Source organism: Lagopus muta, chromosome 9 (assembly GCF_023343835.1).
Source record: "Lagopus muta isolate bLagMut1 chromosome 9, bLagMut1 primary, whole genome shotgun sequence".
Classification (NCBI taxonomy): Eukaryota; Metazoa; Chordata; class Aves; order Galliformes; family Phasianidae; genus Lagopus; species Lagopus muta.
In genome coordinates, this window is record NC_064441.1 from 13,390,998 (window position 1) to 13,415,183 (window position 24,186).

General features: G+C 40.6%; 1 protein-coding gene across 1 annotated transcript; it reads left to right on the top strand.

The window, feature by feature from the left end:
* The first annotated feature begins 279 nt into the window (after positions 1-279).
* Positions 280-23,224, top strand: PCOLCE2 (procollagen C-endopeptidase enhancer 2). The gene is made up of 9 exons (XM_048954551.1): positions 280-580; positions 1,252-1,360; positions 8,809-9,064; positions 10,193-10,317; positions 11,488-11,624; positions 15,621-15,775; positions 17,944-18,027; positions 19,416-19,583; positions 21,194-23,224. Exons 1-9 carry the CDS (start codon positions 492-494, stop codon positions 21,328-21,330), a joined length of 1,260 nt encoding a protein of 419 aa, XP_048810508.1. The 5' UTR covers positions 280-491; the 3' UTR covers positions 21,331-23,224.
* Positions 23,225-24,186: the final 962 nt, after the last annotated feature.

Consider the following 24,186-nt stretch of genomic DNA (forward strand, 5'->3'; position numbering starts at 1 on the left):
TCTTTCACAGCCAGAGTGAAAACGCTGCTGAAACGGGTCAGGATTACCAACTGGTAAACAAGAAGGAGCATTTAAAGTCTGCTTTAGAATTTAAACGAAGCAGCCTTTTACAGCGCGGCCGCCCGAGCTCCGGACGAAGCGGCTCCCGCACACTCGCTCGCACCGCGCTCACTGCCGCTCGGGCGGAGCAGCGCCACGCCACCTGAGGGCAGAGCGGGCGGAGCCGGGGGGGCCCGGGCCGGGGCCGCAGTCCCTGGGCACCGAGGGGCGCGCCGGGCAGCGGCCCCGGGGGAGAGCCGGCAGCGACCGCGCCCCGCGGAAGGAGGGCGGGCGCGTGGTCCTACCCGGCACGGCCCCTGCCCTGCCCTGCCCCGGGGGCGGAGGGCCGCGGACGCCTTTGCCTCCTCCCCGGTCGCGGCGCACGGGAAGAGCGGGCGGCAGCCGCAGAAGCCCTACCCCAGCCCGGCCCCAGCCGCCGCCGCCGCCCGAGGATGCCGCTCGCCGCCCCGCGGTCGCTGCCGCTGCTGCTGCCGCTGTTGCTGCTGCTGCCGAGGGCGCGCCCCGCCGCCCCGCCGCCCAGGTACCGCCCGGCCCGAGCCGACCCATCCCCTCCCGCCTCGCCCCGCTCGGCCCAGGCTCCGCCGAGAGCCGCGGGCGTGCCGGGCTCCTGCGTGGAACGGCCCCGTGCGAGAGCGGCGCCATCGGCGCGGCTCCGTCCGTCCCCACGTGCGCAGCTCAGCCGTGTCCTCGGCGGCAGCGGCGCGGGGTGCCGAGCGCTACCGAACGCGCTGCCGCCTGCAGCGCTGGAACAGCCGCCCGGCCCGGCTGAGCCTCACGAGCTGCGTGCGGGCGGTTGGCGGCCTCGAGCTGTAGGAAACTGCCAGAGAGCTGCTTTGTTACATGGCTGAGTTCAGAGCGTTGCGGGGTGGGACAGATGAGAATTAGTACTTTATTTTATTATCAAAAGACTTGTTAATAATCCTTAATAATTAGAATAGCGATTTTCTACAATGCATCTCCACCACCACCTTGCACAGTAGAACATGATGAAAGGTACTCGTCAAGGCTGTTGCGCTGTACACAGTGTCCCTGCTGGCATCAGGCAATGAAAAGTTTGTCTGAAGTTACTGAGAATTTTAAATATTCCAGCTTTGGTTTAAGAATTCAGACTATCAGCACCCCTTTCTTATTATACAAACAATAAATGAAGTATAGTTAAAAATGAAGTGCTGTTTTTCCTGTTATCCTCAGGCCTACATTTACATGTGGAGGAGTTGTATCGGGAGAGTCGGGGTTCATTGGGAGTGAAGGATTTCCGGGAGTCTACCCTCCAAACAGCAAATGCACCTGGAAGATCACGGTAAGAACTTCTAATCTCACAAAGTCAGGCAATGAACTGCTGTTAATGCCAGTGGTTTGTAGGGAGCAGGAAATCTGTGCAGTAGTGAGCTAGGAACTCAGCACAGCTCAACTATCTAGAGCACTTTAGGATAGCTCTGATATATATGATGAGTGGCTGAAGAGTACAGTAAAGAACAGACCTTGTCTATGGTTGGATCAAAATTTCACTGGCTTTCATAGATACGTCTTAACTGTTTTAAAATCAACCCCCTTAGAGCAAACCTGTACAGTTCTCATCAGCACAGAAATCAGCAGTTAGACCAGAATAGTAAAAGCAAAGCTTTGAGGGGTAGGCAACATAAAATATCATGAAAAGCAAAATTAATTGGCAAGGAGATGCAGAAGTTTCAAGCAGAAATGAAAACAGCATGAATAGGTTTGCTTGTAGTGTGTTCATAGTAAAGTTGTTTTGACAGGAAGGACAACTGGACTATGTCACACTGCAAAGCAAAAAGGAGGTGTTGTTATGTTTACCGATGGCCATGGAAAAGCATAGGGTGTGACTTGATATTTTGATGCCAAGATGAAGCTGTAGTGCGGAGGCACTGTACTCACAGACACCATTAGGCAACAAGGCCTGAACAGTCCAGTGCTGGATGTGTCCTAACTCACAACTCAGAAAAAGAGATCCGAACAAACAACTTTCCTTTTCCTCACATCAGTACAAATGGAGCCTTCCACATTTGCCCACCAAATTCCCCTTCCATCGTTTTATGCACCGCTCGCTAAGAGCTCCTGTGGCGTTCAGCCCTAGGGTATGGACTCTGCAGAAGAAAAAGCAGTATTTAACAAAGTGGTCTTTGTGTTGAAGGGAGCAGTAAAGACGGCCTTAGTTCAAAGCCTGCACTATGGGCCGGTGATGGCAGCCGAACAGGATGTTACAGGGTAATTGTCTCCTGCTACTATAGAGATGCTGACGCAAAGCAGGAGGCATTGATCTGTTTACAGTGTTTGGTTGAAACAACTCTTGTACCAATGAGTGATGTAATTTTAAACATTGTGTCTGAAGGACTGAAGGTCTGAAGGCTGTGAAGCTGCAACAGCTGCTTTCTGCACCTTCACACTGCCTAATTATTAGGGCCGAGTTAAAGGTTACCTTCAATCCATGAAGGGCATTATCCAGACGAGTACATTGTGAGATGTATGCTTGCAAATAGATTTGCTTCCTGCTGACTGAGGAGGCTGGGATCTCAGCACGGCCCACCTTGCCATCTGAACAGCAAACGCCAATTCCATTTGGGGTCATAGGCACATACCTTAAATAGAAGGAAAAATAATCCAAGTTAGTTTACCAACATAAATCGGTATTAGATGTTCAAAAGTCCAGCGCTGAACCTGAAGGATAGCCATCTCGATGACAAGAGCATCATTTTTGTTACCATTAAAACTTTCAGAGTGTAAACGCAGAGTGTAAAGCAGCTCCCTGGAGCTGCCATTCTGCATCTGTTGGAAGTAACGTGAGGACAGTTGGTTGTATCTAATGAGTTCACAGCATGGTTTCATGGCAGACTTAAAGCTGCGGTTGCCAACAAGATGTGAGCACCCAGGTTAGCCTTACAGGTGTGAGCAGCCTTACCGCAAAGCTATAGCAGAGCTATGTCTGCACTTGGGCCTTGTTGAGCACGGGAGGGAAATCAATGGCTCCTGACATTTCAACAGCATCCTCATCCTTACTTTGCAGCTCTGCTGCCATTTGCCCCTGCTCTTCTGGCTGATGTTGTCCTGCCCTCTGTAGCTCACCCAAGATCAGAGAAGGGCTGCATGACTGCAGTAGCTGAGGCTTCCCCGTGCCCCCATCTCATGCAACTCCAATTAGACACTGTTCGCTCTGCCAAGTAGATTTTCCCCCAGGAATTGCGCAGAACACCCTGTCTTTTGGAAGTGCAGGGAGGATTTAGGGGAGGCCTATCAAACTGTGCAGTCTCACTCTGTAAAAAGAGTGATTTACCAAACTAAAGGAAAGTGGTACACTCAAGGATCTGGTTTACTGGAGTTTAAACAACAAATTCCTTTCGCCAGATACGCTGAGACTTGAAATAGTTTACAGAAACACCCAAAGAAAAAAGCAAGTTTCACTGCCATGAAGAAATACGTATGCCGCAGTTACTCTGTTAAGCTTTCTCATTTAGCATCTTATCTTGGAAGGTGAGTGAGGCTCTTGCCTGTCCATTTTACTCAAAGGCAAGTGAGCATCTTCCTGAAACCCACTGTCTGGTGCAGGATCAGGCCAATCTGCAAGCATGGGAGAGACAAAGATTGCTTTTCATCTGGGTCTCAAGAGGCACAACATTGTGTTTTCTCAACTACAGGATCTCATCACCTAGAGAGAAAATCCCCAGCGAGGCATTGACAGCTAATTCGTTCTTTAGAAGCAAGCAAGTTCGGAAAATGCATGGGTAATACAGATAAAGCAATGCAGCAGTGTATCAGCTGAAATCTTTCCAACTGGTTTGCTGGAGCTAGAAGAGTCTCTCTAACTCAATTATGGTTCTGTTAGTTCAAGAGACTGGGACTTTTTCAGCTGGCTAAAGAAAACAGCTCCTCTATTCTAAGAGCTCTAAGAAGTGTTCAGCACATGCTTGTGGTTCTATTACAACTTTGGCAGACTACCCTGCAGCTTTCAGTTGGCTTTGCTAAGAAGTCATTTGTACAGCTATTTCCTTTCCTATAGTAACGTATATAGCTTTATCTAAAATGTCACATACGTTTACTTTTAATGCTCTGTAATCCTTCTTGGCTATCACCTCACATAAATGTGTCACGCAGTCCAACAAGCCGGATCACTATCCTGTGTTTTTCTGGCAGACTGCAGTTCTTTTAAAAGTCTCGCCATTTTACGTGCAAAAATAATACCGCAGACTGTCAGAGTTACGTAAGGTTATGTTTTTGTAGGTTCAGGAGCTGTCCCGGCAGATTGGCTGACAACAAACAGAGTCAGAAAATTTTACTTATCAGGGAGCTTGGGAATCTGCCCTTCGTTTTCCCATATAGATGTGCAGCTTCCTGTAGAGAAAGTCTTTCCTCACGGTTGCATGGATTGCAAATGAACAGTTTAACAGAATCTGGTGGCTTGCCAGGGAGAGCAAACTGATAGGAATTTCTTGATTCGTTCTTTCTGGCTGAAGAGGACGGAGCTAGGGAACAAGAGACTGGGCTCAAACTGTGGCTCATCCTGGGATGTCATTCCAAGTATCTGTCACATTCCTTCTTGGTCGAGACAACTAATGTGTTTAGCTTGAAAATAGCTGATATGTTTTTTCACGTCTACCTGGGACTGCTATGGCATAACATACAATCGGTATTTTGCTATTAAACATTTACAGTATAGGCTTAAAAATCAGCCAAAATATTTCCTCAGAAAGTTAGTATTTCAGGGTTTTTCACCAACAAATGATTATTTCCAAAGCAAATAAACTAAAACAAATAATTTGGAAAGTGAGATGATTTGGGAATTCTCCATACAAACTGGAAGAGGCATAATGATGAAAAAGCTCTTTTTTTCAGTGAGAACAACAACAGGAAAGCAGCTTCATTACTTTAAATGTAAGTAAATTTTAATTAACATTAAATACCTGCAATAAACAATAACCGAAAAAGATCTAGTGATCTTATTTTGTGGTAGGTTGTATACATAAGATAATCATGCTCATTCCAAGAGGTTAATATCCTACATGGATGATTTATGAAAATTATGCTCTGGAACAGCTCTTCCCCAAAATTGAGGGAGCACTCTTCTCCTTCAGCTTTCAATGGGAATAATGCAAATTCATGAAAAGAAGCAGCATCCTTCACAGGAGTTCAGTACCATAATATCTGATCCTAAAGAAGTTCAGAGAGTCACATAAGTGAAATAAAGGGCAGGTAAGGGTCAGTCACCCTCAGTACGATAAGGAGGAGCAGAAGCTGTGGCTCTGCCATTGCAAGATACCAGTTGGGCAGATAAAACAGAATAATAAGGCACACCCTGCAAGGGAAGCATCACGTCATATTCTTCCTTTGACTTCTTTATCTTTCATGTGAGCAGAGCTACAATTCCTTCCAATTCCTCCCCTGAGGTATCCCATCTTCACATGCATCAGGCTCGGATGTGTCTCAAACAAAACTGAGTCATGTTGGCCTCTACTTTCTCCCCTGGGTTTTTCATGGAGCAATATTTGAAATGTCCAAGGATAAACATTGGCAGATTTTAACATGTTGGCTTTCAACATTTTGAAAAGGAAATGGCAGAAATTAAAGAAAAGTATTGTTTCCCAAAAATGCATGTATTCAGGGTGGGATTCCTTGGGAGTAGCTGCAAGCTGGTGTGGCTGTTGCCAGAATGTGGAACTGCCATCATCTGCACTCGTGTGTCATCTGGTCAGCCCACAAACTTGTAATTCCTTCAGCATGGTAGAACACATTTGTTGTTTTTGTGAATAATGGCAAATATTATTTTAATAAGTAATGGCAGTAATATATAAAGTAATGACATTAATATATAACATAATGACAGAAAGTAGTACCTGTTATTAAGGAACCCAGTTCACATAACTGTAAACAACTTTTCTTCTCAAATTGGCTAAATGTGTGCAAGGATTGTTCTGACAACTAAGGTCTGCATAGGCTTCTTGTTAAACATTCATGACCATGGGGCTGAGTACAAATATGAGGAACAGTCTTGGCCAAGATCAAGTAGATTGAAAGCTAGGGACAATAAAAACTGTTACAAAATATACAATGTCATGAAGTACAGTATAACGCAGGCAGTGGTAAAGAAAGAAGGAAGCATATAACAGTGCATAGAATTCCCCTTACCACGAAACAGAAAAACCAAGACTGGAGTGAATGGCAGGCTGGCAATTCAGTCGGGCTGCTTTGCCATCCTCCACCCTCTCAGTCACTGATCAGCTGTATGTGCTGGTTCTCAATGCCCCACCTGGGGCAGCACAAGGGAGTGGGAAGCCTAGGGAAATGCGTGAGCGCTGTGGAAAAGCAAAAATCCTCTTCCTTACCCCAAAATCAGCCAGCTTCCACATTTCAGCTTCCTTTTCCAAGCTCCTGAAGGGACCAGGTGTCTTCAAAAAAGAAAATGAAGCTGAGAAAGTCGGGAAAATCTGATAAGCACTGACAAAACTACTTTCTCTAATATGATGGAGCAGCTCAACTTTCAGAAACAACGGAAGGAAAAGGGGAAACTCATTAAAGATGAGTAAGTTGTAGCAAAACTGCAAGACATTGAAAGTATGTAGTGGGAAATGCTGGACAAAGAACTTAGCCTGTGTAAAATTAGAACATGGTGCCTTTGAAAGGTCACCTGGTTCTTGTTGTACCAGGATAAAATTAAAAACAACAAGCAACACCAGAAGAGCACACATTATTTTATGTATAGCTGTTTACTACTTCTGAAAAGAGGATGCTTTTATTTAACTGCCTAAATCTGACTTTATCTGACTAAATTTACAGCCAGCATTTTTCTTTAGTCACACAGAGTCTGTAGGATAACTGTAAATAACATCTGTTCTTCTGACATGAATCTCACATTCCTCTTAGACTTTTCTCTGTTAAAATGATACATGCCCTAATGCCTCTCAGTGATCCAGACCAGGAGACAAGTGAAAGCAATAACGAGAGGTTTAGTTATGAGATCAGCAACTCGAGTCATATTGCTTTCACAGAAATTCTTACAAAATGTCCCCACATCTGTATTGGCCTCATGCTGAATAAATACACATGTGGGTTATTTTCCTGTACAGGGCTTGCTCATTTCAGTAGCACGAGAGCTAAACCTAACATTTGACCTTAAAGTTTTCTAAAACATAGTCATTGTGCTTTGGAATTTCTGGGTAAGATTAGATGAGCTCTGTGGTTTTGATGTACTAGTAGTAGTAGTAATAACATGCGTCAGCACAGGAGAGCTGAATGCATTTTTGGAGAGAACTTTGAACAAGGATTAAAAGAACGCATTCTGACAGTAAATTCTATACAACAAGGTGAATGCAGCAGGGCTGATCAGCCAGCATGTATGTGTACCCTGGGCACATGTGATCAGCTTGTGCAAAGTCTGCCCTGCAGGATCAGTACTGGCACTGGACAGGAAAGTAGCTACAGAAACGAGTAACCTTAATATATAAGCAGCACATTTTTTTCATTACATTTGGTTATTGCTGCTTTTATTAGTCTCTTCTGTGGATTAAGAACTCATTTCCATCTATCCTCTTCCATCTGAAAAAGCATTTTTAACAACTGAGAGAACTCAAAGACTGTTTGACAATTTCATATAGAAACAGTTTAGGTCCAGTTTATCTCAAACTGGTGTTTTTAAAAATGAGTCACTCTTAAGGAAGGAAAAAATTCACAAGCTCTTAAATGGAGTGGTGTAAATACGGACTTACTGCAGATATATTAAGTGTGTGTTATGTATTTAAAGCAGAAAACAGCAGTGTCCCAGACAGCTGCAATTATTTTAATTGGTAACCACTCTAGCGGACTACAAATTGAGCAAAGATCATCACATTCTGCCTGAGGTCCCTCTATGCTTTAAAATAGTTTTTCTTCTTTTTGTCCTCTCAAGTAGTACTGAGTGCTAGTTAGAATAGTTTACACTTCTCAGCGTGCTGCTTATGCTCTTAAAAGCTTGCAACTCTACCCTAAGGAACGTTCCCCTCCTTGAAAGCTACTACCCTGTTAATTTACATCCTTGTCAGTACTCTTCCCTCTTTCACAATGCCCACAGATACAGACATAAGAGATGTACTCTGTCTTATGTTTTCTCAAATGCTTCAGAAAACAAAACTTTTGTGTATTGAGGGCACCCGCCAATGGTTCTTTGGAACTCTTTATAGTTCTACACATGCTTTCCAAATGGAAGTGCAGCCTACAAGCTGAATGAACTCAGTCCAATAGCTGATATTAAGGTTGTTCAGCATTAGCTGTATAAGTAAGTTATGCAAATAAATAAATAAAACCCTATGAAACCATATGACCAATCAGCAACATAAGAGCAGCCATTTAATTTCCTCAGAATTATAAATGGCTTGTTCCATATTTAAAGGAAAGTACCTCCATTCATTTCACCCCCTAGCCTCCCCTGGTGACAGGGAGCCACCTGGCTGAGCACGTACTTTCAGCAGGACTAAGTGAAACCTGCCACACTGAACTGGGAGGTGATGGCACATAACCAGCTGTGAGCATCTGGGTAGAGGGTACTGTGCATTGGGAGGAAGATAATGGCAGCTGAGATGGCCAGAGCTTTATTTTTACAATTGGCCCAATAAGATGTTAAAAACCATTGTTTGGGGTATAGTTGGCAAAAAGAACTTAATAGGCAAGAGGAGAAGGATGTGAAAATATTCACGTACACAGATCAGATAGGTATGTGCTGTCAGTCACACCTCAAGACCTCTGTCTCCCTCCTCTGTCTCTCTACAGGTTCCCGAAGGAAAAGTGGTGGTTCTTTCTTTTAGATACTTAGACCTGGAAAGTGACAATTTGTGCCGGTACGATTTTGTGGATATATACAGCGGCCACACCAACGGACAGCGCATCGGAAGGTTCTGTGGTACAGTGAAACCAGGTGCCCTTGTATCCAGCAGCAATAAAATGCTGGTGCAGATGACTTCAGATGCTAATACTGCAGGAAGTGGATTCATTGCAAAGTTTTCTGCAGCAGAACCACATGAAAGAGGTAACCAACAGTTACATATGTGCTGAAGACAAATTTAACTTTATGGAGAGCTACACTAACACTTAAGATGCGGTTTCAGAGGCATTAGGAATTGTGGTGATCAGTGTATTCATTAACTAACTTGCTTAGCAAACAGCAGAGTACAATTGCTTACTCATAACAGCTAGTTAATCAAAGTGGTAAAGAAGAGAACTGACTGTACTCCAAGAGTTGCAGAAGGGCTGCATCTAGCAGCAATATGGTAATAGCTTGTCAGTAAAATGGCAGATAAAATTCAGCACAGTAAAGTGGAAAACAGTTCCACAAGATTATAGGAGTTGGCCCTGATCTCTGGACTGATGTGGAGAGAGCAGATGGGTAACACAGCTACTGTCACTTCTAATACAGAAAGCAAGTGGCTGCAAAGGAAAGGAGAGGGCATTTTTTCTCAGGGAGCAATTCAGGTGGCTACAGTGCTGTGCTACACAACACTGGGGGTTGTAAACTTCTATGTTTAAAAAAAACAAGAAAGAAAAATGTATTAGGGACAACTGTAGTCAAAGGCATTAGTTTTTGCCTGGAGATGACAGGGAGGACGTGTCACTGTGCTCTTGGCCTGCCAACCAACTTGGTTGGCAGGCCAACCACTTGAAGGCTTTTGCTACCGGGACAAAGGAGAATATAGAGACAATCATGACATGATGAAATCACTTTTATGAAGACTCATAATCCTATTACAAATAAGGATTACATACCTGGTGCAGGTCTGTGACCTGAGGAGCAGACACAGAGGAATGCACCTGCGTGTGGTGGGCGCTCCAGGGCACAGCTCAGGGAACGACTCCAGCTCCACATGGCTCCTCCTGCTGCTTCACAGGACTGCTTCTCCCTTCCCCCGTCTTTCTCTTCTCTATCTCTGGTGTTTTATGCCCTTTTTTCGTGGTATGTTCTCTGAGGAGCTGCCAGCATGCTGCTGGGCCTGGATGTACAGCACTGGGGCTGCTGGAGCGGCAGTGCCCAGCATGGCACAGCCTGGCCTCTCCTCACAGATCCCCCTGAGACCCCAGCAGCACCTGGGCACCGGCGCGCAGCACAGCAAGGTCAGCCCATCACCCACATCATACCACACACAGTGTGCTGTACTTCCAGGTGACCAGTACTGCGGGGGACGGCTGGAGAAGCCTTCCGGCTCCTTCCAAACACCCAACTGGCCGGAGCGGGACTACCCAGCAGGCGTCACATGCTCCTGGCACATCGTGGCCCCCAAGAACCAGGTAATGCACTGCCCTACCCCACCTCCCTCCCCAGCAGCCACACACAGAGGTGCCACTCAGGCTGCACTCGTGGTAAAAATACCACCTGGCTGAAGCTTGAAGTCATGGAGATGAGCAGAGTGCAGGCGCAGCTGCACTTCAGCTGCGCTCACCTTACGTGACATGGGGCAGCTGAGAGAACACGAGAAGCACTCAATGCCCTCTTGTGCGCACTGGTAAATTCCCCTGTATTCAGCTTCTAGAGCGTCTATGACTGGTGAGGCCTTTAGAGAAGATCTTTTAAAGACAATTTTGTTAATCAACAAATCATCATGCAAAATAAGCTAGGGGAAGTGATCATCTCAGGACTTAACACGATAATGATGGTGGTGAATGTTCAGCTTAAGTCTAACATTATTTGTAGCATTTTCAACTTCACTTCAGTTTGTTATTGAGGTAACCAAGCAGAGCTGGTTCAGCTTAGTAAAAGCAGAAATTGTTCTCGATTCAGCTCACAGCACAGGGAATATATTCAGATGAGCCTTACACGAGGATCTTCAATATATGTTTCATTAATTTTGTCTAGTTTTATATTTTGAAGGCTTCATCTCATAACACGCTTAGTTAGCCAGATGCCTTCAGAGTGCAAGTTTCCATTTTGTTAAGGCCTAAATAGAGCTGAGAGCAGAAGAGATAAAGGGTGTGTTTGCCACTGAGCCACACGTGGCTATGAAGTGTTGTTCCCTGTGCTGTAGAGCTCATCTTCATTCTAGCTTAACATTTTTTGGTTGTTGCTGAGCAATCTGCTCTTTAACTTGGCACAAAGTCAGAAATCTTGGTCACCAAGCCCACTGGTAGGTTGCTTTTCTTAACTATCTCCAGGTTCTTATATTCCTCTTTGTGTAAAGAGAACTACTCTTAAATGCCGTTCATGACCATCACCTCCCAAATAAAAATTGAGAACAAAATACTTTGTAGAATATTAAGGTCATATTTTGAACTATTTCTCTACTGGAGAGAATCTACATGGATTAAAATATCAAACCCATATTAGGTGGATTGAATAATTCACTATTATAGACAGCAAAAACGAATCAGTAGCGCATCTGAAGAGGCCATTTAGTGTAAGAAGCACTAACAAATTTTGGTTATCAAAGTCTTACTAAATTACTTGCACTTTTTTCCCTGCAGCTAATAGAATTAAAGTTTGAGAAGTTTGATGTGGAGAGAGACAACTACTGCAGATATGACTATGTTGCTGTGTTTAACGGTGGGGAAATCAATGATGCTAAAAGAATTGGGAAGTATTGTGGAGACAGTCCACCAGCGTAAGTAACTTTCTACGATTATGAGCTTCACAGCACTATGCATTGCTTTGCTTACAGTTCTATGCTTGGTTTTTGATTTTTATTTTTTCCTCAATAAGTCATTTTCTACCTTCAGTTGCATTTCTAGAAGTTGCTCAATAATATCCATCTCTCCCCAGGTTTTTCCTTTTCCCTCATGTGTCAGTGACTATCCTTGTTTCCAATCCAAGTTCTGTCCCGTCTCTCAAGCCTCATTTGAGCACTCTCTAATTATACCCTTTTTAATGCTATTGGTATTTGCATGTACGTATAATACCAGCATTAACGCTAACTGAATACTAGCATCACTGTGTTTTGATTACAGATACCAAACTGCAGAGATCCAACTGACCTCCCCAGTCTCTTGTCTCTTTACTCCGTTTCATTCTACCCTCTGCCACACACTTCTGCTCATTCCATGGCTACTCACCAGCTCGTCCACTTGTGCTGAGCAGTGCCCTTCATGACACATGAACATGTTGGGTACCACCATAGGCTTCAACCAGCTTAACTGCCAAATTGCTGACGTCACACTCAGAAAAAATAACCCCAACCCATTCAAACTGTCATCTCACCCAAAATACCCCCAAAATCATCCCTCTGGCTCTGCCTCCCCCATTAAACACCCCCTAACATAGACAGAAGCACCATCAGTATATAAACAGATCTGGCAATAGTAGATCATAATTGTTTAAGAAGTGTATAAATTTTCTCGCATGAGGCTAGTAATTTTTAGTTTTTTTCCTCCACATCATACCTCTTCCATTAAGCTATTTAAAAAGGAGTAGCTTTACAGAATGAAGAGAATATACAAGCTAGTAAAACTAATGTAAGCATGTGAATAGAATTAAGTCTCAGAAGTGACAGCTAGTTTGAATCCCAAGAGCAACTGTGATAGGGGAAGGAGGTACATGCCTCAGGCTTTCTAGGGAGTGTGCTGGGCTGAGATTTACTGTGAGGTTTTTGTAGTTTTGGTTGGATGTTTTTCTAAGGTTACACAGTATATCCTCTGGAGACAAGAGGGTAGGCAGATATTCTGCAAAACTCTTACGGACTTCTCTATGCAACAGCTTCACTCTCTCTTGCTATTTTTGATCATTACCTAATAGCAGGACAGTCCTAGAAATAAAGAAATAGAGTAATCTTAGCCTTACAAAAACTTATTAGAAATTTGGTAAGGGTTTAATTAAGGGTAAGTAGGGGTGCACCTGAAATATAGTCTTCAGTTTCCTTCAGCCACCTTAAACTTTTGGTGTTAAACTTTCGTAAGTTTCCCTTTGGAAAAGATGCATCTTTTGAGGCTGAAGTTCAGTGCAGCCTTCTTGTAGTTCAGTTAAATACTGAAATATGAGAAGATACTGACATTACAGTGCCACTGGAAGAATGTTCTTTAGGTGCTAGCTACTTCAAGCCTTTAAAACAATGCAAGAGACTAAGTGTTAGCTGCAGTTACAATCACGTCCTTGTTTGCAGGAAGGACTTCACTAGTAGAAGTAGAACTATCTTTCCATATTGCCTCCAACAGAAAAGCTGTGAGATGGAGGAAGACTGTGCAAGGCAGTTAGTATTAAGAAGTCCACAAGACAAGAGCACAGAGTCTAGCTTCACTGTATGTAAGTTGTGACATTGCAGACTTTTCCCAACTCAGGTAAGAACTGAACTCCACAAGATCTTATCCTTCCCTTGATTCTCAGAAGGCAGCAGTGAACAAAACCCCTTAAAAATGAAGCTGGTGGCCTCCAGTCCCTGGAATGTAGTTGCTTCTTTCCAACTAAGACCTAGGCCAGCTGCACAAGTACATTTTGAACCATTGGGATCTGATCTTGGCTGACAAGGCAGTGCAGAAGAAAGAAGTGCCAGTTAATCCCTGAGAGGTAGCCAGAAGTAGCTTCCTAAACCACCTCTCAGCTGTGGCTCAGCATCTATCCCCAAAGCAGGTCTAAGCTGTACACTGGTCTGCCAAAGTTCTAGTGGGCTTCACAACATAGACATTTTAGTATGGACTTGGACTTTAGTATGCAACAGGCAAACAAGGGCAGAAGTCTGGGCTCAGACCCAGGCCACATAGCTTAGAGATGAGATTTCCTGTTACAGAATGTTAGAAGTGTACTGACAGCCAATTTTAGGACTGCTTACTAACCTGATCCAATACAGAGCTTCAACATGGTCACTTTCCCTTGCTGAGTAATATATAGACAACTTATGTAATCAGTGAGGATCAAGTGTGTCTCCTGGGGGTTTTCCACTAGCTGCAAAATGCTCAGCATAGTTTACCAGAAAAACAGTATGGACCAAACTCCTGTAGCAAAAGAAAAGCAAACCATGTTGTGTAAACTGAATGATGAAGGAAGCCTTCTATAAAGAATATTAGCTGCCTATCTAACACAGCAATTATGCAAGTTGAAATTCACTAACGAACGGTTACAAATGATGTAACATGGCATTCTGTAACAGAAACAGCGTACTTAAGTATGAATAAAGTGAATACCTTGAACTTACTTGATGGTTACAGAGATGAACCCAGATCCAATCGTAGAGCAGCTAGCATACAATGTAACCACATACCTGACTCCTAATTACAATTAGTATGAAATATAAATGAATAGTATGTGTAATAACATTTTATTAGGAGGAAAAAAAAAACAAACAGCAACAAAACCAGCACTTGAGATTAAAAAAGATACTTAAAAAAATACACGGGTCAAATTTTTCAGATTGTTTGGCTTTTTATATCTAGCATTCAGCAAGCGGACCAAAGTTTCCCTACAGCTGATAAGTGCCCTCCTAATACCAAAGCCTTTATCAGTGCTGTGGTAAGAAAATTACAGTCTGTTCATTTACTACAGTAACAGTAAATCTACAGAATTTCAGATAATTATGCACTTTTGTGTCAGCTTGCTAGGGGCTGAATCTGACTTCTGTAATACTTGCTGAAAAGGAAATGGAAAAAAAAAAAAGGAGTTAATCATAAATTTTTATAAAGTTAGAAAGTGTTATGGAAAGTTTTGAAGAACTTCTGCCCGAAGCTCATGAACACTAACACAAATTCTGGAAGGAAGCAAGACGGTCATTTGAGTGAAAATACATCTTACAACCATTTTCCACTTTCTTCTCTCAAGTTCTATCTGCCTCTTTATTCTATTTTCTTTTTTCCAAACAAAATGTGGTCTTGCTTGAAAACACTGGCATTAACAGATATTAATCAATCATGCTTAGAAGAATGAGCGTTGTGCTCCTTTGCTAGAGTTGCATGCCATACAATTTTCTCTAGTGGAAGTCTTCAACAAAGCCTACATCCAGAGTTAGTTAGCATCACAGCAGGTACTACAGTTTATGAACTAAAAACCAATACGCTGACAAGCACTTGTTAATGACATTTCAAATCCTAACAAAATAACACCACTAGCTCTGTAAGGCCTCCAATATAATATAATAAAAATCCAATCTCTGGCAAAATACAGCCACACAGAAGTAGCAACCCAAAATATTTTTAGTGGTTTTACTGAAGAATTTCAGAGTTCCACATCAAATTCATTTCCGTCAGACCTTCCAAATACATAATATACTTTCCATTAAACAAAAACGAACTGCAACCCAAAAACATTTACTCAACTCTGCTACATGCTGAGGATTCCTTTCACATATTTTCTCACTGTATTAACCTGTCCCCACGGAATGAAATTCCAGAAGTGAAGTCCGCAATGAAGTCACACAGAAGAATTTGAAGATATTTATACTGACATAACCCTCAGGAATCAGAGGTTTTCATGATTCAACAATGAGTTTCACAATCACAGCATCAGGGTCAGACATGCTAGCAAAAGGAGCATGTACTCTAGCAGTAGGGGCAGATATTGCATTCACATCAGAAATAAACTCAAAGCACAATCTCTTTGCTTTTGTGTAAGAAGGCTATTCATGTTTTTTTTTGGTTTTGACATTAAATCTAATAAAAGTTATTTTGTTTTTCCATCCCAGGCCTATTGTATCTGAGAGAAATGAGTTGTTCATTCAGTTTTTATCTGATTTGAGTTTAACAGCTGATGGTTTTATTGGCCATTATAAATTTAGACCAAAAAAGTTACCCACAACTACAGTTCCACCTACTACCACAACAATCCCTGCTACATCAGGTAAGTTTTTTTTGGCTTTATTTGATTGTAAAACTGATTTATTCCAGAAAGAGAGGGTTAGAAAAATGTAACATGAAGTATATTAAAATCAGTTTTGTGGTTTGTTAGTGCTTAAAATGTTGAAGGAATTAATTAAAAATTAATATACTCAAGAGAGCATGTAGAATCAACTTAATATTATTAACAGGAAATCTCTCCGGTTCACTGTAACAGTTACTTCAGATAAGAGAATATTATCATCTCTTCTCAGCATTTTGACAGCTGATGAGCAAACACCTTTTACCAAATTCCTCAGAACAATGAGCAATTACTTTTTTTTTTTTTTATAGGAAGGTCCACATATTTCCATAAATAATTTTATTTAAAAAAAAAATTCTTCCAGACAAGCCAATTTGTAAATATTTCTCTTCATTTAGTTATTAAGATAAAGCAACATTGCTATTTAAACCATCTGAGCCCTCTTCACGTTTTCTGAGCGTCCTACCAACAGACCCTCTTCTCTCAAAATGGTGTTTATTCAAAAATGTTCAGGGGCAGAAATTTATAACAAAATATGTCAGACTAAAAATAATCTTTTATATTTAAGATGAAACGGCACATATGAAAGATCAAAGGAGGATTTCTCTGAAGGCCTTGCCAAAACTACCTCATTACTGAGGTTCTGAAGGGATAAAGTCTTAAAGTTTCCATAACCTGAATGAGAGGTTTAAGATACAGTTATAGCACAAAACCAAATTATTCATGATGTTTGGCATCACAACCTAATTTGTATTTAAAACACGTCAGAAGTCAGGACAGTAATGGCTTCCCAGAAGAAAACAAAGAAACTGCGGTGCTTAAATACTGAAATATATTTAAAATAGATTTTAAAAAGCAGTATAAAAACGAAATCATAGTGAACTGCAAATCATCCTGATGGAACTGACAGTTTGGTAATAAATAATTCAGCTCTTTTTCGTTATACAGCACTTCATAAAGTTGTTCCTTCCAACACTTGGTCTCAGTTAATCCAGGCTGTCACCTGTCTCACACTGCAGCCTTTCTACAGAGGCCTATCGAATACCAAATGAAGACCTCATTAAGATGAAACAAAACAAAAACTACAACAAAAATCCCACATCACTAAGCGTGGTTCAAGTATTAAACTTGAGATTCAAAAGGCAGAATAGCAAATATGAAGATCTAACCATTGTGGACCTGCACTGAAGACAAAATTTCAGCATCATTCATTTGAATTTTAGAAATCTTATTTTTGAACCAATTTATACCATTAGCAGATAAGTAGAAATATAAATAAGAACTGGTTGGAAAATTGGCCAGAAGCTTTTTCAGAAAGAATAGGCTGAGTAAGACTTCTGCAAAATACTTCCTTCTAGAGAAAAATAATGCAAAGATATTCTTCACAACTATTTTAGGGCATTTTTGTTTATTTTAAATAAATGCATTTATATGAGTTGTCTGGGTTTATTATTGTTCTAATCTCTCCATCTCTCATCTCAAACTTACCAATAATTTGAACAATCTGAATATAGTGCAGAGACTGTTAATGTCCACTCCAGTGGTAAGCAGGAAAGGAGAGAGGGGGGAATGTATTTACTTGTCTTTAAACAAAGCACTCAGCTTCAGAAAGGAAATGTAAGTCAGTGTGAAGCAGCTGTTGCCTCCAATATTCAATTCTTCACACATTCTATTGTTTCAAAATGCCATCTTTCAAAATTATACAGAACATATCACGAAGCAATGTAAAAAACGTAGAAAAAAGGTAGGAATTTGAACTCTGCTCTCTTTCATCACAGTACAGTAATTTCAGATATAAGTCTACCTGCTCTCTCTGAAGTAAGCATTACCGTAATATCATAAGACTTTAATGGACTACTATGGCTCCAGAGCAATAGGCAACAACACTAACAACTTGCACATTTAAGACCACACTACAATCAAATGTGAATGTTCTGTAAGAAATCCCACTGTATAATGCCATTAATGTACAACGTAGCTGAAATGCATGGAAAGAAGCGGAGGTGATGTCAGAAAAAGGGGACACATCATTATTGTGATATTACCAGATCTACTTGTATTACCAGATCTACTTAGCATGTATATGTTTTTAAGCATGCTACTTGCATTTGTTTGAAAATATCTTTTAATTTCTTCTTTGTTCTTCAAAGTTTCAAAACCTACAGTTGCCCTTTGCCAGCAAAAATGTAAGAGGAGTGGGACTCTAGAAAGCAATTATTGTTCAAGCAACTTTGGTAAGAAAGTTTGTTTCTTTTTAATTAATTGTTGCTTGGAAATGTATACACTGCTGGGAGTTTTACCAGATGTAGTTACGAATGATCCGTAATATATTGGTGATATTTTTACATCCTCTTACACGTGTATTTGACATTAGTATGCCTATCATCAAAACACTGGAAATAATCCCAAAAGAGGCACTGCATTATGACTGAACAGATATATTTGCTCTAAAAATCACATCACTAAATATAGGTCACCTTCTGATAGGAAATACTGATTCAAATACTGTAGTCATCTCATTTGTCTGTCATCAGGGAATTTTATGCCACATTTTATGCCATAGCTGCTGGCTATTTCACAATTCAGCCTACAGATTCCCAAAACATTTTTAAGACTTCAGAAAGTGTGGAAGCTTAAAAGCACTGCTTTCCATGCGCAAATCACTGATACAGCAAACAACCTTCTCTATATTTGAATGGCATTGACACTTATAATTTCTTATGTGTCAGAGGCATTTCCCAAATTAATACTGGGAGCTTCTCTGACCCTTTATAACCTTTATTACCTTATACCATTTTAGATGGAACAGCTTAATCCCCTGTACAATCAACAGGTGGAGAAACAATATGTGTACAGAGGTGAGGCTAAGTAGGATTACTGTGGTGGAAAAATTAATGAAAAATGCTCACTAGTGCCATAGGCTCGCAGTAAACTGGATCTCTCTCCAGAAAGAGATCCTTCCTTAGTGGCAGTCAGCACTTAAATGGGATCTCAGAGAGGCGCAGTCAGGCTCCACCCCTTCAGGTATCACAGGTGAATTGCCTGCAGCTGTGCTCCCACTGCTGACTCATTGCTTGCCTCAGGTGGTCAATCAGAGGTTCAGGCCATTATCAACAGTTCCCATACAATTCTCTCACAACTTAATAATCTAATTCTCTCTAATTTTATAACTAAACCCATGAGATTGGAGGTAGTCTGCTGTTTCAGGAAAGCAGGGGCAGCTTTGCATCATTTTGCTAGAAAAACAGTTTAGGGTTGTGACTGCACCCTGATGCAGAATGCAGACACTGCAGCACCAAGTCGTCACCACTCTTGACCACCAGCCTTGTTTAATACACAACCAGTACAGGCTTGCCCCATATCAGAACAAGCAGGAAGAAAAATCTTACTGACCACTCCTCAGCTGTTGTGGCTGACAGTCACTGCCACTATACGAAACTTGCTTTTTCTCCCTTGGCACTGGAGTAATAAAAATCACTTTCCTTCTCACCTTTTGCCAAATTGCTGATGGCACCCACCTTTCCAGTATTGTTTGCATCATTTTTAAGAGCAAATATCTTGTTTCTGTGGTCCATCAAATTGTAAAAAGTAATTAAAATGCATCAAATGTGATTTCTTCTAGTAATAACTGGAACTGTAATCTCAACAACAACACGGGCTGGAAGCTTGCATGCAACAATATCAATCATTAATGTATACAAGGAGGGAAACTTAGCGATACAACAAGCAGGAAAGAATATGAGTGCTAAGATTATTGTAGTATGTAAGCAGTGTCCTCTCATCAGAAGAGGTGAGTACAGCCAAATAACTGCTTTGTGTTTTTGTAAAAGACAACAGTTTTGAGAACTGCATTTTGAAATACAACCACAAATATCAGTAAAATTACAGTAATTGATTCGATAATCAGCTACTTGTATTACATGGAATCAATTTAAAATACAAAAAACTTACAGGCTTATATAAATAAAATTTAAGAATGCAATAAAGTATTAGGCTTTCTTAGATCAAGGGACTTTGAAAAGATGTTTTAAAAGCTCATGTGATATAAAGTAAAATCTGATTTTGCTCGCCCAGATGAAACTCGGTTCTGTTTTGTTTTTACATGTATAAATTTTGGATCGCATGCAGTTATTCAGAGTGGAAAAACAAAATCATGCTAAACTTGAAAGAACAGTATGTGACAGCACATGAAAATGTAACTACTTCTTCTCTTCCTGTATCCCTTTCTTCTTCTCTTCTCTTCCTGTATCCCTTTACCTATTCTACATCTGCAAACAGCTAGTATTTCTACAGCTATCAAACTGTTATATGGAGTGGAACAAAGATTTCCAGTTAACTATAACAAAGGCTACTTATATCATATTGTAAGAAATATACTCCCTCATTAAAGTAACTAAGCAAGAAATGAAATAGTAGTCAGGTCTGCTTCCTGAGTAAACAGGTAGAACAGGAGAACATAGAGCCATAGCAGAAAACAGTCAAAATAATTTAATAAGCATCCAAAAAGACCCTGTTGCTGCTGATACTTAAGTATATTACTTCTAAGTGGGCAGTATCAAAGTGAGCATCCTTGTCAGAAACTTGCTTTTGCTTTTACCTTTGTTTCTTCAGAAATCAGACATCTGTCTGGGAGAAAGAAGAGTATCCTTGGAACAAATTGTCTCCTTTTAGGCAGATTGGGTCCAAACCACACACTTCAGTTTCTCTACCTAAATATTCTACCTCTGAATTATTTAATAGCCATTACATAATATCTAAACTTTCTACATTTCTGTTTAACCCCCTACAACATGACTCTTTCCTGTCTGAGGCCTTGCAGATCTCTAACTCTTCTCAGCCATGCAAACACTCAAATCCATCTGATTGCCTCAAAGTCAGGGCTTATCACACGCCAAGCCCACATTGCTTACCTGACTGCCACTCTATATTCCTAGACTGTATTTATGCCCTTGAAGAAGGAAAAAGGCATGAAAAGACTAAAGAGCATTATACTACAAGCTGAGTGTATGAGAAAATATCCAAAAATTAATCATTAATAATTAACATCTCCACATGTTAGTAATTAATTGATCCAGTGTTTATTCTGCATTTCTAATGTTTATTAAATAAATTAATATTAAATAATGTTAATATTAAATACAGACTGTCAAATGAATCTGAAAAACATCTGCAGTGCATTTAGCCATACAATAGGTATGCATTTAGCCATGGACCTGTTTGATTTTTATGTAATTGTAGTTCGTTGCGTAAGTACAAAATGGATAAGGAAGTATATATATGCCTTGGGTAGGAAAGAAAGCACAGTAAAGACATTGGCAACAGAATATAAACCACGGATAACTCTGCTTACCCAACCATGTCTTAAAGGTCTGTTCTGTAATATCAAACTCTCTTTTGTAGGTTTGAACTACATCATCATGGGCCAGGTAGAAGAAGATGGCAGAGGCAAGATCTTTCCGAACAGCTTTGTCATGAGTTTTAAGACTAAGAACCAAAAGATCCTGAATGCCTTGAAAAACAAAACATGTTATAACTAAACTCTGCATCTGCATTCTATCATTTCTCTTGGAAAATAATTTTCACTTAGTTTAAGTCATGAAAACACAACCACAAACACTAAGACTGTGGTCACCCTTTCCACACTTCTCCCATCCCAGCCACCAAAGCACAATCCTGACACAAAATTACAAATCCTAAATCTTAAAGTTGAAGATCTGCAGCACAACCTTCTGATCTGAAACACACCAAATTTGTAATTTGGTTAATTTATAATTGTCCATTTTTTAAGGCGTATATATGTAAAATAAGAATTTTAAGTGCAATATTTATAGTAACTCATTTAACACTGCTTTTTTCTCTTAAGTTGTTTTATTACATAGATTCTTGCATTATTATCTGTGCTTAATAAAATATTTTAAGATTAAATCATAAACCAACTAGTTGTTCATTATGTGTAAAGTAGGGCAGGCTAAACATTGAAGTCATTTTTTTATTACTTACGTGTTTTTGATGTTCTGGGTCTTGCACAGTATGACTGACACTGTACCTTCTTGATGATTAAGGGACTGAATTTTCTTCCATCGCAGCCAGTGAATCACTGAACTGACTAGAATCTGCATTTACTTTTCAACTGTTCAACAGTACCATGCTTTTCTCTACTTATGACCATGCTATACTAAGTAATGTCACTATTAAATTCTGTAAGGTAATCATGGAAGAGGACAGAAGTAATTAATTCAGTGGCAGTAAAATACACATGCAAATAGTTTCAATTTTTGTCTCCACTGTGAAAGAAAAGACAACACAGCAATACTCAGTCTGACAGCACTAGTGCAAATAGCAGAATGTATGTCTAGAGAAATTTGTCACATTTTCTGTTGTATAGAGTCAGATGTTATTCTGAAATGAAAGGCTGAATAACCAAAAAAAGGAATAAAAACAGATTATAGGTAAAGATTAATACTGAGAAATTGAACAGTTTGATCAAATCGGGTAAAACAAGAAACCAAAAAAATGAAAGGGAACAGAATCATGGATCCATTTAAGTACTTACTTTCCTTGTGTGTAAATATGATAGAGTTCTTTTGATAATCTGTGACCACGTAGAGGAAACTGCAATGAAATACAGTCCCTATTAGAAGCACTCGCTGCTTATTTAATTAGGGCAACAGGGATTGCCATTCTCCTTCAATTACTGACTCTCACATGAAATGCCAAGAGGTACTGCCATGGTGCAGCTTGCTAACACAGCAGCATGCGTTGTGAAGATTTAATGGCTAGCTAGGCAGAAGACAAAAGAATTGCAGGGAGGCTCAACTGTACAAAGAAGCTGTGCTGGCAGCTGATGTCAAACAGCTCAGCAGGGCTGTAAACACATTCTACAGACTAAGATTTTGACTTACTGACTGAACCAAACAGCATTTCACTGCAGAAATAACATTTATTTACAAACCAGATGCAGTTCTGTAATTTTCAAATTGCAGTTTTAGGCCTTGTTTTCCAGCATCAGTTCTTATCCAAATTAAGGGGCTTCATACATTGATTGTTCTCCCTGTGTTTCCCAGCAGCAGCCTGGGGAGAAGCAGTGTGGAAATCATGCTTAGAACTGCGTGGAACTACAATGATCTATTTTTATTTATGATTACAAGACCATCTGTCATGCAACTTTTTTCATTGCAGCAAGAGTCTGGCAGCCTGCTCCTCCTCTCCAAAACTGTATGCAGAGAAATTTCCTGCCTGCCTGCTCTTCTCAACACCCTCCTTCTTATTGTAAATTCCTTGACAAAATAAAATATATCCAAATGCCATTTAACTTTTTTGATGTAATTAATCTAGAATATTTCCCAGGACTGGCAAACTTTGCAGTTTAAGGGATATGTGAAAACCACTTTAATACACTCTCTTCACCTGCACTCAGTGCATGTGTAATCTGAATGGATTCCCTCCTGCTACATGCTCCTGTTTGGAAGGCCCAGGCTTTACAGAAGTCAAAGCTCTGACAGCAGCAGTCCTGGAATAGGAATCAGGAGCCAGGATTCAGGAAGCGCGGTGCAGTACCAGTTTACTCAAGGGAGGATCAGTCACAAAACAGAGCCAGCAACTTCCCAAAGTGACACTATTTGAAATCAGAGCCAGTGACTGGATTTCATATGCTTGAATTTTTGCAACCTGCAAACAAATCAAGATTATTTAACAACAATATAATTTCTAAATCACTTCAACAGTAGTGATGTTCAATAATCTATTTCAACAAGAGAATCAAATAGTCAGACTTTCATTAATGTTTTTGACCTCCTGCTGTAAATGGAGGTAGCATGTTTCCATCTTTTTAATATGTAAGATGTTAAAGAAAAATTAAATTCAGCAAGCCCTTAAGACAAAAAAGATATTAATGTGAAAGAACAATCAAAGTTTTTCAGTAGTCTCAAAAAAAGCATTTAGTCTTTCCATGACTTGCACTGAAGTTTGTACAATGAAATTCTGAATCTTACAGCCAATGAAATTCAATCCAACTTCTTCAAACTTTTTTGTTTTTTAAATAACAACACATTCTAGTAGAACCAGTGCTTCATTTAGGGCATGACAGGTAGGATGCATGGCTTAAAAGAACAGATTTGAAAAGAGATTAAAAGAGCTGCTGACTTCACTTCCTCTGTCAATAAGAGAAAGCAAAAGAAACTTATGGAAAGACTCCAGTGGCACAACTAAACAAAACTGGCAATCTCACACAAGGTAGGTGGGACGAATGTCATGCCCTGTAAGCCCCTGCTTCTGTTTTTTCCAGGAGCAGGTCTGATAGGGACAGGTAATGGACTGTGTGACATATACTTGTCCCCTCAAATAAACAGCTTGATGAAACCACAGGAAGCCTTCATCAGTTAAATCTGTTAGGA

Bases quoted from the DNA above. Each gene is read 5' to 3' on its own strand.
- PCOLCE2 (XM_048954551.1), top strand. From the start codon at position 492: ATGCCGCTCGCCGCCCCGCGGTCGCTGCCGCTGCTGCTGCCGCTGTTG. The intron at 581-1,251 runs GTACCGCCCGGC...TGTTATCCTCAG, and splicing joins CCCGCCGCCCCGCCGCCCAG to GCCTACATTTACATGTGGAG. The intron at 18,028-19,415 runs GTAAGAAAGTTT...GATTTCTTCTAG, and splicing joins TTATTGTTCAAGCAACTTTG to TAATAACTGGAACTGTAATC.